The sequence below is a fragment of the Acanthochromis polyacanthus genome, chromosome 18 (genome assembly GCF_021347895.1).
Source record: "Acanthochromis polyacanthus isolate Apoly-LR-REF ecotype Palm Island chromosome 18, KAUST_Apoly_ChrSc, whole genome shotgun sequence".
Classification (NCBI taxonomy): domain Eukaryota; kingdom Metazoa; phylum Chordata; class Actinopteri; family Pomacentridae; genus Acanthochromis; species Acanthochromis polyacanthus.
The window spans coordinates 30950745-30963845 of record NC_067130.1 but is presented as its reverse complement, the minus strand read 5'-3'; the positions used below and the strand labels follow the sequence as shown (position 1 = coordinate 30963845).

At 40.2% G+C, this 13101-nt stretch overlaps 1 protein-coding gene across 1 annotated transcript in view; it reads right to left on the bottom strand.

Annotated features, from left to right (window-relative positions):
* Positions 1-36: 36 nt before the first annotated feature.
* Positions 37-13101, bottom strand: part of LOC110957167 (cilia- and flagella-associated protein 44) — a 29606-nt gene continuing 16541 nt past the window's right edge. The window contains exons 25-35 of the mRNA XM_051938623.1: positions 12055-12317; positions 11626-11869; positions 11330-11533; positions 9459-9654; positions 9268-9375; positions 8325-8455; positions 8095-8211; positions 6125-6326; positions 5831-5991; positions 5612-5746; positions 37-945 (exon numbers count right to left, since the gene is read on the bottom strand). Of these exons, the coding sequence (XP_051794583.1) occupies positions 667-945; positions 5612-5746; positions 5831-5991; positions 6125-6326; positions 8095-8211; positions 8325-8455; positions 9268-9375; positions 9459-9654; positions 11330-11533; positions 11626-11869; positions 12055-12317 (2040 nt within the window). The 3' untranslated portion in view covers positions 37-666. The remainder of the gene's footprint in view (positions 946-5611; positions 5747-5830; positions 5992-6124; positions 6327-8094; positions 8212-8324; positions 8456-9267; positions 9376-9458; positions 9655-11329; positions 11534-11625; positions 11870-12054; positions 12318-13101) is intronic.

The window sequence follows — 13101 nt, the reverse complement described above, 5'->3', positions numbered from 1 at the left end:
TATTTTCCAAGACAGAATTTTTAAAAGTTCGACAAATGAGACCGGGAATACATTTATTCCAGTGCAGAAATCACAGGCCACATGTCCAAGTCTGGTATCTCACTGACCAGCTCATGTAGATTGAGATCTTGTGTTCAAGTTTCCCCATTAAATCTCTTAACATGGCGTGTTTCTTCAGGGTAATAAGAAGATCTGTCTGCACTCTTTCCCAATATTGTCAAGTGTTCAAGCCTGGAAGTCACTGTGGGGTTTCTACGAGGGAGCAAGTGAAGTGGTGATGAAGCCACAGTCCGGTGGGACAGAGAGCAAAAAAATCAATCTGTCATTTTTTCTTCACGGTTGTTTTGGGTTCATGTATGATCTTTGTATGTGTCCAGGAAAACACGTTCTTTGAACATTTCATTCACCAACTACAGTGATTCTTAGAAGGAAAACACAAAATAACTGTATGCATCTCGAGGAAAAACAGTACATTTCATGATTTTGATTGTGTGTCCAATCAAATCTCTTTACAGTTACACCGATCTGATTTCAAGATCCCTTTTACAATTCTGCCAATTAGCCGAGAACGGTGATGCAAAAAAGTCAAGTGGTGATTCTAAAACAAGTGATATTATTGAGCATTCATGATATAAGTATGTGCATTCCTCATGCCTCGGTCCACAGTTAATTAGCTCCCTGTCTGCTGGCTGAGTGTTGTGCTTTAAGCTGTTTGTGTGGTCCCTGGTTCCCAGTGCGGATGCTGCCCATGGGGGTGGGTAGAGGGGCGAGAGGGGGCAGTTGGGTTTGGTCTGGGGGCAAGACGTGGCCTCCTTTGCAAGACAGGAGGCTGATCTCTCTCCTGAGGGCCTGGGCCTGCTGTGATTGTGTTTTTACCAGCTCCTGGAGCCTCTGGATGTCCTCCTGGTCCCCGTGTCTCTTGTGGTTCTGGAACTGCTGCTTGCCCTGGATACACAAACAGATGGAGGCCATGCAGTATGGTGCACACTGGTGTCCAAATAAAGAGTTGTTTGAAAGACAACAAAGCTTATGGCAACATTTGCCCCAGATTGCATGAGAAAAGACCGAAACATGGAATACTTATGTAATATTGAATCAGTGTCACCTTCTCAGTTACTTCCTGGTTAATTTTGAAATCGCGTTTCCTTGTGTGTTGCTTCTAGGAATGTTAGTGATGAATCATTAATCAATAATTACCCTTCATGATTTAACCAATAAAAATATCTGAACCTACGAGTCTGTAAACATGCACATCTTAAAATGTAGTGTACACACGTGGAGAAAATTGTTGGTACCCCTCAGTTAAAGAAGGAAAAACCCACAATTCTCACTGAAATCACTTGAAACTCACAAAAGTAACAATAAATAAAAATTTATTGAAAATTAAATAATCAAAAACAGCCATTACTTTTGAATTGTTGATTAACATAATTATTTAAAAAAACAAACTAATGAAACAGGCCTGGACAAAAATGATGGTACCTCTATAAAAGATGGAAAACTATTTGACCAGAGTGACATGATTAACTCAGGTGTGTCATTTAATTGACATCACAGGTGTTTCCAAACTCATAATCAGTCAGTCTGCCTATTTAAAGGGAGACAAGTAGTCACCCTGCTGTTTGGTGAAAAGGTGTGTACCACACTGAACATGGACAACAGAAAGCGAAGGAGAGAATTGTCCCAGGACATCCGAAAAAAAATTATAGACAAACATCTTAAAGGAAAAGGCTATAAGACCATCTCTAAACAGCTTGAAGTTCCTGTGACAACAGTGGCTCATATTATTCAGAAGTTCAAGACCCACGGGACAGTAGCCAACCTCCCTGGACGTGGCCGCAAGAGGAAAATTGATGACAAATTGAAGAGACGGATCGTTGGAATTGTATCCAAAGAGCCCAGAGCAACCTCCAAAGAAATTAAAGGTGAACTCCAAGGCCAAGGTACATCAGTGTCAGATCGCACCATTCGTCGTTGTTTGAGCCAAAGTGGACTTCATGGGAGACGACCAAGGAGGACACCACTGCTGAAAAAAACTCATAAAAAAGCCAGACTGGAATTTGAAAAAATGCATGTTGACAAGCCACAAAGCTTCTGGGAGAATGTCCTTTGGACAGATGAGACCAAACTGGAGCTTTTTGGTAAGGCACATCAACTCTATGTTCATAGACTCAAAAACCAAGCATACGAAGAAAAGAACACTGTCCCTACGGTGAAACATGGAGGAGGCTCAGTAATGTTTTGGGGCTGCTTTGCTGCATCTGGCACAGGGTGTCTTGAAAGTGTGCAAGGTACGATGAAATCTGAAGACTATCAAGGCATTCTGGAGAGAAATGTGCTGCCTAGTGTCAGAAAGCTTGGTCTCAGTCGCAGGTCATGGGTCTTCCAACAGGACAACGGTCCAAAACACACAGCCAAAAACACCCAAGAATGGCTGAGAGAAAAGCGTTGGACTATTCTAAAGTGGCCTTCTATGAGCCCAGATCTGAATCCCATTGAACATATGTGGAAGGAGCTGAAACATGCCATTTGGAGAAGACACCCATCAAACCTGAGACAACTGGAGCTGTTTGCTCATGAGGAGTGGGCCAAAATACCTGTTGACAGCTGCAGAACGCTCATTGACAAATACAGAAATCGTTTAATTGCAGTGATTGCCTCAAAAGGTTGTGCAACAAAATATTAAGTTATGGGTACCATCATTTTTGTCCAGCCCTATTTCATTAGTTTGTTTTTTTAAATAATTATGTTAATCAACAATTCAAAAGTGATGGCTGATTTTGATTATTTAATTTTCAATAAATTTTTATTTATTGTTACTTTTGTGAGTTTCAAGTGATTTCAGTGAGAATTGTGGGTTTTTCCTTCTTTAACTGAGGGGTACCAACAATTTTGTCCACGTGTGTAGACCTGCTGTACTGGTTGAAGCCCAGGTGGAGCCTCCCACTCTTTAACACAGTAGCGGCCAGAGAAGGCGTCACTAGGACTTTCGTCAGTTCCATCTTGGCAAGCAGAGCAAGCAATGTGGGAGTTTAGCTAGTAAAGTACAACCTGTGACGCTTCACCGCCCGAAATACTCAGATTTATTGGAAGAAGATCTGTTTAAATGAGCATTATTTCAAGCTGCTGGTTGGGTAGCTGTGTGATTTGTGTGGTTAGTAATGGTGTACTTTGCTCTGACAGTATATATTATGTAATTAAAATCAGAAAGTATCATGATATCTGGTTAATTTTATGCCACTAATTAAATGATTATTGATTAGTAAGACTGGCAATTATGTATTAATGAAATTATTCAGAATTTGCATCCCTAAGTGCTTGTGTTTTTACTTCTGCCCGTTGTCTGGTTTTCCCTCCCCTTTTGATTGACCCCATGATTTTTACTTTTGTTTTGTCTCTCCAGTTAGTTTCCTGGGTATAAATAATCCTGAAAATTCCTTTGTTCTCTACTAATTCATCCATTTTGCCTCCTTTGTGTCTCTACCTTTTTGTGTTTTTTAGATTTTGTTCTTTTATCACATCAGCTTTTAGTTTCATATTTTCCTGCATCTACAGATGCTCTTTTGTTTGTCTCCATCTGGCATTCTTACACCTTTCTGAAGGAAATTTCATTATCAAAGGTAAGTTTTTTATACTGTTACCACAATCTGTCCGTCTTGTGTTTGCACCCCGTGACAATCATGTTACTTTCAGCTGTAATATCTGCAGAAGCTGAGGCTAACCTTTGCAGGATGTAGACTGGTAAACTTTCATTCTGTCTTCCACTTAAAATGGTAAATTGAAGCAACATGACAATATCTGACAGCATTCCAGTTTACCAAAACTGTTGCTAGTGCTCATTTTGGAATGTTTTTGAAAGCATCTGTCAAATACCAGTCAGACCTCATTACAGGAGTGGAGACAAGTGCATGAGGCTGGATCACCTGAGAACACTTCTGCAGCCAGTCGCATTAATGCAGACCACTTATGTTGACACTCTTGCTCATTTCATTAGTTCTTGTGGTAAATTCAGTCTGTGTCTTGAGCTCTCAGTTACTGTGTTCCTTGTTTTATACTTTTATGATTCACAGCCTTGTTATCCTAGTCAACCTTTAGCTCTCATAATTTGGCTTCAAAATACTAGGGTTGACTGTTTTTTTTGTTTGTTTGTTTTGTTTTTTGCCTGTCCTGTATTATATTATCAACTCCAGTTGAATCAATGATTTATTCTTGGTTGTCAGACTGGCCATGATACTAAAAAATGCTTTAAAGAAGAAGTTGTGAAAAGTCTCTTCTGGTGCATCACGAGTCACTTGACAGACATAGTGCTAATAAACGCCGCCTGATAAACATGTGGATGGCTTAATGACTGCTGTTTCAAAACTAAAAGTGCCTTGATTGCAAAATCTTATCAAAAACTTAGCAGCCTGTTGGAAGACAAAGGGGAATCTGGGCTGAAAGGACAGCAATGAACCCCCCCCAAAAAAATAACATTTGGTGAATTTAGGAAGTTAGGTGAAGTTTGGTGAAGTTAGGAATACAGGGGGTCCTTGACTTACATTGGAGTTCTGCTCCTACAGAATGACGTAAGTTGATTTTCACTGCAAGTCGAAACTCTGGCAAAGCCATTACGTGCATCACGATATCAATCAGTTTCCTTAGAAAAGTCATGTTCAGAGCATTTTATTTGATCTAATTTCACTTCCATGGAGATGGCTTTCCTTTTCTTCAAAGCACTGTGCCATCAGAAGAACCTGATTTATGCTTGGGAGCAATAATAAAGGGCAAAAAGTTAGTGAACAATCTAAGGTGGCGTACAACCGTCGAATGTAAACAAAGCTTATAGCGCTGCGTGACGACGTATTGTCCACTCTGCTTGCCAACTAGTACCACGTAACCAGTTCCGATGTAACGACGAAATGTTGTACGCCTTAAACCGAGGACCTGCCTGTAACCATTATGACCTGACAAGGAAACACTGTAGGTTGAGAACATCAAAAATGAGTCAGAAAGGGCCAAAAAACAGTGCATTGATAGAGTCACTGTATATTTCCTGTTCAAAAACCAAAAAAAGCACTTTGGTCACCACCACCGTGACCAAACCTGAGCCAAAAAGAGACTAAATAAACACCCTAAGGTCCCTTCCAGTCACACATTACAACATTTGAAAATAACAGTGCTTTGAGTAATAAGGTGTCTTATGTGTTTTTTTCCACAAAAATGGTAATTTCACAAACTTGGGCAGCTTTTTCCATTCATTGAAAAATTCAAGATCTTCAAATAATGGAAATATTTATAGCTGAAAACAAGATCTCTGTTGCTTTCCCCAAAAATCTATTCTTATTGTGGGTGTGCTGGAAGTCCTAGCTGTTCATATCACACTTTTTAAAATAGTTTATTGGACAGGGATTGGCCTCAAACATATTTCTGATGTCACAAATGACAGAGTCTGTCTATGTTCGACTTAAAATCAGTTTTAAGGTAAGCTCGGTCAAACTGTCCTTCCTTGGCAGATGAAAGTGAAAACACTCTTCTACTGTGAAGCTCTGTACAGACGAGTCAAATATGAGTGTCGTATTAAAATATCCATACACTTGGACAGTACCAATTGAATTTAATGCACAGAAGTTACCATTTTCTTCTGCCTGGCGTTGAGTTTAAGCTCCAGCTCCTTCTTCTGTTCAAAGAGACTCGTCACTTTTTGGAGCTGTTCTGTGTTACACCTGGTCACCTCCATCAGGTTCTGACGGGCCTCTTCCACCTTCACCTGAATTTGACACCAACATGCAACCAGAAAAAGATCAGTAAACTCATTCCAACAAGTCTGGATCACACATTTGCTGAAGCGTACATCCCACTGTTGGATCTCTTTGGCGTATTCGGCTTCTTTGAGGAGTTTTTCGTGCTTCAGTTCCTCCAGCCTCCTGTTTCCCGACAGCATCTGCAGAGCCTCCAGATCCACCAGCTTCCCGAACTTTGTCATCATCAGCTCGTTGCACTGCTTCCCCAGCACTACAACCACAAACAGATCAATGAACATGAGCATAAGATTATTTCTGTTAGCGTCTTTCTTTGAGATGTACGTGAACTCTTTTGGTGCAGAAGACATCGAGCTCCTCTACTTTCAGGAAAAAGCTGGTCTTACTCTGGATCTTGGCGGCCATGTCCTTGCGGTCGTGGATGAGCTTGGCTTGCTGTTGACAAGCCTGACGGTAAAGCTCTTTCTGATGGATTTTATCCGCCTGCAGCTCCTGGATTCGTTCCTGCAGCCTGTTCATTTCTGCCTTGTCCAGCACCAATGCTTCACTCAGATCTGACGGTATCCAGGCCTTAGTGACAAACTCAATCTGGTAGACGTAAGGGAGGACAAGAAATGGACGGAGTATTTAAAAAATGAAGAAGTTTAACAAGTTAAATTAAATTTCCAGATTACTGAATACATTTAGAGCCAGTATTTTTTCACCAGAGTTTTGCAGTATTTGTACAGAAGTCAGGACTTCCAATATTAAAATGCAGCAATCCGATTCAATCCCCATAAACGATTTAGTAATATGAAGAAAAGCCAGACTGCTCAGACAGAGTACGCTTTAATTCTTTGTTAATAAATAAGGTACAATGTGTAGTTAGACAATTTTTCCAATTTTCATGTTTCTCTGGAAGATTCAAATGTTTGCCAAGTGTCAGTGTATCTATTATTCTTTCCATGTAGATAAAATGAGCCTCCTGAGTGAAAAGCCTACCTCATAACTTCTCAAATTAACTCCTCTGACCTTAAGGAAATTGCTAATATTAGCATTTAGGATGTCCAGATCAAGTTTTTTGTGCAACTGATCCAATCTGATCTAAAAGTTGCAATTCAATATCATTTTCCTGGACAAAACACACTTAAGTACATTACAGACATAAAAATCAATACAGTGCATAAGCTTGACGATTTAGCAGCTCTACAGTGCAAGTAGAAAACATTTTTATTCCTGCATCTGCTCCATGACATCCACAAGACAATGAAAACCAGAATTCTCTACATGCATGTCCAACCCGGTCTCATGGGGATTCGTGAAACTGTCACGTAAGTTTTAGTTTCGGTTTCGTGCGCACCAACACGATTTCGTCATGTTTTTCATGCCGCTCACCACGAAATGTTTTTCGCTGTGGTAATCACATCTGAAAGTGGTTTATACCGGTGGATTCATGACGATCTAAGCTGTCCATCGGCGTATACTGCTTGTGTGATCGCGTTTGCGGCCGCCGGCCGCCGGACATTCTTGAAATTCCTATGCAAATTGGTAAGTGTACCACCGGCTTATGGTTAGGTTATGGTTAGGGTTATGGTTAGGGTTATGTTTAGGGACGATGTCATGCAAAATATAGCGTTGGATTCGCCATGGTTTTACATTAAAAATATAATATAGCCATTCTTTTGAAATACGCTCTGAGTGGCACGAAAAGTCCGCCGTTTAAAATACATTGGTGTGCATTTCGTGGTGAGCGGCACGAAAAACATGACGAAATCGTGTTGGTGCGCACGAAACCGAAACTAAAACTTACGTGACAGTTTCACGAATCCTCGTGAGATCGGGCTCGCATGTCAGAACTTGTATCACAGCTGTAGTACCTGGTCATTCCACCAGGTGATGCTTCTAGGGACACAAGAAGGCAGTAACTTGGACTATGGGTAGCTCTGTGTTGGCAAGCAGAGAGCATTGTGGGAGTTTAGCTAGCCACAGGCACCATGACAGATACTGATGTCATATAATGTTCTCCGGTCAGAGCCAATGTGCTTTCAGGAAAATGTCCAAACACGATTTTTGTTCTCAAATCCTGACATTGCAAGCTTTCTTCCAATAAGATGTTAAGTGTTGGGAAAGAGGTCAAAAGCTTCATTGTTGTCCACATCTGGCAACCAATTCTCTCTCATTCACAAATCAGCAATAAAAAAGCAATTTATGCATGGAAATGGCTTCATATTATTACATATTTAAGTAACGTGCTTAAAAATGTAAGAAGGCTAGTCGTGGTTCTTCACTGCTAACCATCTTCTAGGACTTCCAGAAGTCTGCAGCAGCTTTAAGTTGTTTTGTCACCAGTGAATCTCCACAGTTTTTGTCGGTTTACCTGGTGCAGTCTGAGAGGAACCACCACATCCAGTTCGTTCATTTTCTGCAGCTTCTCCTTGTTGATTATCTCCAAGTCGTCATCCACCGCCGTCCGACTGCTCTTCACTGACTTCTCCTGCAGAATCAAGCAATAAAAAAGTTAAACAAAAGCAAGCACACACATTAAAAAATCCACAACAGAAATACATCAGAAATGAAAAGATGGAGAGATGAATAATGGAGTTTGACCTTCTTGATCAAAGTGTCGCGCTCCCCCTTCAGAGCCTCTGCGATCTTTTTCTCCTCCACCAGAAGTTCCTCTATGTCAAGTCGACGCTTACGAAGCTGCAACGTGTTCTCAAACAACTCTGGCTCACAGCCTGGGAAAGCCAACACATTTTTATACCTAAAGTAGAGGTTTATGAAGTGCAGAGAACTAATGTAATCTAAAACATGAGGGTCAGTGTCAGACTGAAACCTTAAGGGTTTGGTGGGTGTTGTCATGTTTTAGATTTTCTTGCTTTTTTGTCCATCTGTTCGAATAAATCTTGAAAATCTGAATCATGACAGCCAAGCTAGCAACAGAGTTCTTGTTTATGATTCGCACAATAGTCAGATTTTTACCTGTTTCACATGGGTAACATACCAACTCAAACATGCTATCATGTACAAAAAGGATTCAAAGAGACGCTTTTGAATCTCTAAAGCAGTTATTTCAGTCTTTGTACAGATGCAAACTATGGTCAGTCTCTTGTAGGATCCAACTATAGTTCCAAAAAAAATACATGTTTTGCACTACTCAGGTCTGTCTGGTGACAAATCGGACTGAATCCAGTCAGTTTTGAGCATTTTTGGACCTAAGATCAGATGTATAAACTTGACTAAAATGACTACAAATGTGCATATGCAGAAACACTAAATAATAATGCAAGTCCTGATCTAAAAAACTTAATATTTATATGATGATGATGTGGGAAAGATGCAGCACAAAAAGGCTTCAGGTTATACAAATATCCCATTATGTTTGATGTTTAGTATTTGTGTTTCCTCGATCCAGTCTGCTGTAGATCAAGAAGAGCCTTAAGTTAAACAATCTAATACTTCATGTGCAGCATTGCTGATACAAAATTAAAAATCCACTTTACTATGAAAAACTAAAGAACCTGAATGTTTTTTGCTCCACTACACCGACCTGCAGGACAAACCCTGTCGTCCAGAGCAGCTTCCTCAGCGTCGCTGTCATAATCATCATCCCAGTCATCGCCTTCATCTGAGTCTTCATCCCTGTCCTGCACTTCTTCTACAAACACACATCTGGATCATGAAGAACACAAAGATAAACCGGTACAGACATCATCACATGGTGTGCTACTTTCCCCTCACCTTCACTTCCTGTCTGATCGTTCTTCTTCCCCCGTTTGACCTTCTTCTTGAAGACTTTGGTCAGAAACTCTTCGAACTTGTTGTTTTCCCCCAGCGAGGCCTGAAAGGCAGCAGTCAGAGACTTTTCTTTCTCTTGCAGCTTCAATATGTCTCTCTTCTTCTCCTCCAGCTGTTTGTTACACTGCTGCAGCTTAGACTGTCAGGAAACGGAGAAGAGGAAGTGATTAGGATCGATAAGCGGTGATCACCCGTACTAACACAGTGAGCTGCTGCACGTTGAGCTGCAGGCCAGGACTTTGTAGCACTAAGAGACAACTACACTATTACTGTGGTTAGATGTTTTAAAGTGGAAGTGCAAAAAAGTACGCGTAGCATTAGCACATGTAGCATGAGTGAAACATAATTAAAGTAGATTGGCAAACACATTTCAGCTTTGATAATTAAGTTTCAAATCTGTTTCTAAAATGACCCGCTGTAGGTGTCTGTGTTGTTTTATTGTCTTTTAATTTGGTGCAACTACTGATTTGAAAAAACCGCTATGTTTTGGCAGAAAGTCACGATGCAAAGAACGTTTGTATGACAACAGCTTCTAAATGTGATTTTAACAGCCCGATATCCGACAGCAAAGTATTTTTATACATAAATGAGGCAATTCTAATGAGGATTTGTACTTTATGTGTCTTGTAGCTGAATGTGTTGCTGTCTGCAAAAGAGTGGAAAACCACAGAGTGGCATTAAAACCAAAGACTGCCTGAAGGAATAAAATTAAATACCTAAAACATTAAATTCAGCCATGTTGTTGTACACTGGTATGAAATAATGAAATATACATTATTAGTTAAATATTGCCCCTTAAACAGAGTAATTAATAACTGCATGAACATCAAGCTTTCCACAGCAGGGATACAGCGATTATCTGGCCGGTATTTAGGCAGATATTACCAGTATCATTATTTTTATAAACCAATTTGAAATTAAATAAATTATAGGCTCTACTTTGACTATAATGTAAGCACATCTCAGTCTGTATAAACTTTTTGACCTGAAGTAACGTCCCACGCACAGATTTTTCTGATTGGATGTTACATGTCACAGCCAATCAACACTGAAAGCGACTGTTTACAGACAGAGAAGCACATTTGCAGAGCAGAACAGTGTTTTGAAGGGGATATCAGATGTTAACGAAGTCGTAATTAACACCACAATCTTACAGAAGTACTTCTATTTTCTCCTTTATACTAAAAATACCAGAATTTTGACTTGTTTTGCTGACTCTGCCGGGCTAACGCGATCAGTAAGAGTTTTGTTGGCACTCTTAGCCTGTGGTTAACGCTGTCTGAGGTATCTGAACCGTCTTTCTAAAGTAAGACTAAATATATAAATCTGCTCTTACTAGTAGACATGTCTCTCTAGAAGAGACACAACCTGCAAAAACTAAACACAAACTGAACCACAAATCATAAAAACAGGCTATGTTCACAGTGGCTAATGCTATGCTAACAGCTAGCGGCTAAGTTAGGAGGTAGCCTCAGATTAAACTGAAACAATTGCTGGAAAACAATAACAAAAAAGGCTTTAAGATTTGGTCCTTAGTGGACAATGACAGGTACAGAACAGGTAAAGATTAAGAAAATTTAAAAGGACAGTAGACAGATCTGCAGGAGACAAACTGATCAATCACAATCAATCTCACAGTAAAAATAGAACATCCCAGTGCGACATCCTATTTATATTGTACATATTCAACTATTAATGAAGTAATCCTGTTATGAATGACAGACTGCTGCTATCACATGTTGTTACTATAAAATAAGTACATTTCTAATTGACACCAAACTTTTGAATGGTAGTGTCCATGAACTTCCTCCCACCGTGATGCTGCTCTCCTCCTTCACATATCCATCGAGTTTCTCCTGCAGACTTCCATCCCTCTTCTCAAACTGCTTGAGGAGCATCATCTCCTGGAAGAGCGTCAGCAGCCGGAGGTCGGCCAACTTCAGCCGACAGTCCAGACGCTGCTTCTGGTGACGCAGCAACTGGAGATCAGAGTCAAACTCACAAACCGATCTCTCCATCTGAAAGTTCAAGAACATCCACATGTTAGAGTTTAAAAGACATTCTGCTCATCTTTACACTTTTATTTGATAAAAGGTGGATTACAGAGGACCTGCTCCAGCAGAGAGCTCTGCTCATGCAGCAGTCGGATCTCCTCCTCCTTCTGCAGATCCTCCTCCAGCTCACTCAGATCTTCATTCACAGCTTCTTCTTCTTCGGTTTCAGCCAAAGGTGACAGACTCATGTCTTCTTCTCGTGTCTCTTTTTCTTCTACTTCCTCCTCCTTCATTTCTTTCTCCAGCTGCTCCAACAGACTCACAGCTCCATCCTGATCCTCCTGTTCCATGCTCTTCAACCTAGTTGAAAACACACCAAAAAAGTGTAGATAATTCTTGAAGAACATAAATTCAGGAGCTGCTTTTATCCAGTGTTTGAGTAGAAGGCTTTATTCTGACTACAGAAGAACAACTGGTAATGCATGACTGCTGTAGACCTGCTTCTCTACTGAAACATCCAGAAAACCACAGAAATAATTGTGTACTTTGGTCTGAATCCTCCGTAGCTTTGCTCCTTCAGCATCCGGTATTTCTCCAGCGTGGCTCGGCTGCAGTGGAGCTTCTCCTCTGGGGTTTCCTCTGGTGATAGTTTTGGCAGGATGGGTGGAGGTCGGTGGAGATGAACCTCCAGACGCTGCTGGACTTTCTGCAGCTGCTGCATCTGAGCTTCCAGCCGAGACACCAGGAGAACCTTGGAGTCCCGTAACGCCAATATCTGTTTGTTCATCTCCAGCTGCTTTTCACGGATCTGACGGGATGAAAGGAATCATTAAATGAATGTACTATACCTTCAACTAATGTTGTTTTTATATTAGTGCCTAATCTATAGTTATTTAAAACAAAATTCCCAAAAAGCACTCTAGTGTCTTCAAACAGACGTAATCCCAAAGATGCTGGAAGTTTTAGTTTATTAAATGACTCGAGGGTTTTTCCATCATCAGAGACCTTCTTCTCAAACGTCTCTGATTTTCCTGAAATGGTGGTGTTTTTCTTTTCATCAAAACCCATGGATATTTAAAATGATATCTGGGAAATTTTAGCTTGACATACCTAATAGTCTCTGAGACATTTTTTTAATTGCCCTTTGACCCCCATTTAGCAGGTTTTCTCCCTGTACAGAAATTCTAGTCTAATTGAACAACAATATCTGAGGAACTACTATAGATAAAAACCTGAAACTTGCCCTTTTTTTCTCATCATGTTGTTGATCCCAAATCTGTAATATTGGACAAGCAGATCATAGGCAACTGGTCATATTTTCTGAGGCTGTATGTCACAATAATGCAAAACTAAACACGTCACGAACATGAAAAAAACTGATATTTTTGCAGAATTTTTTTTGACAAACTGCTCCAGAAAAAGTAAAATATTGGAGGATAATTTGTTCCAGAAACAGAAGTCTGGTGTCTTAAAATAGCCAGGAAGTTATTTTTTATTTTTACAGACTGCACTTTGTAGGAAAATGTTTGATATATCAGGTTAAAATTTCACACAATTCAGAATCAATGACATGATGACAAATAACACTGAAA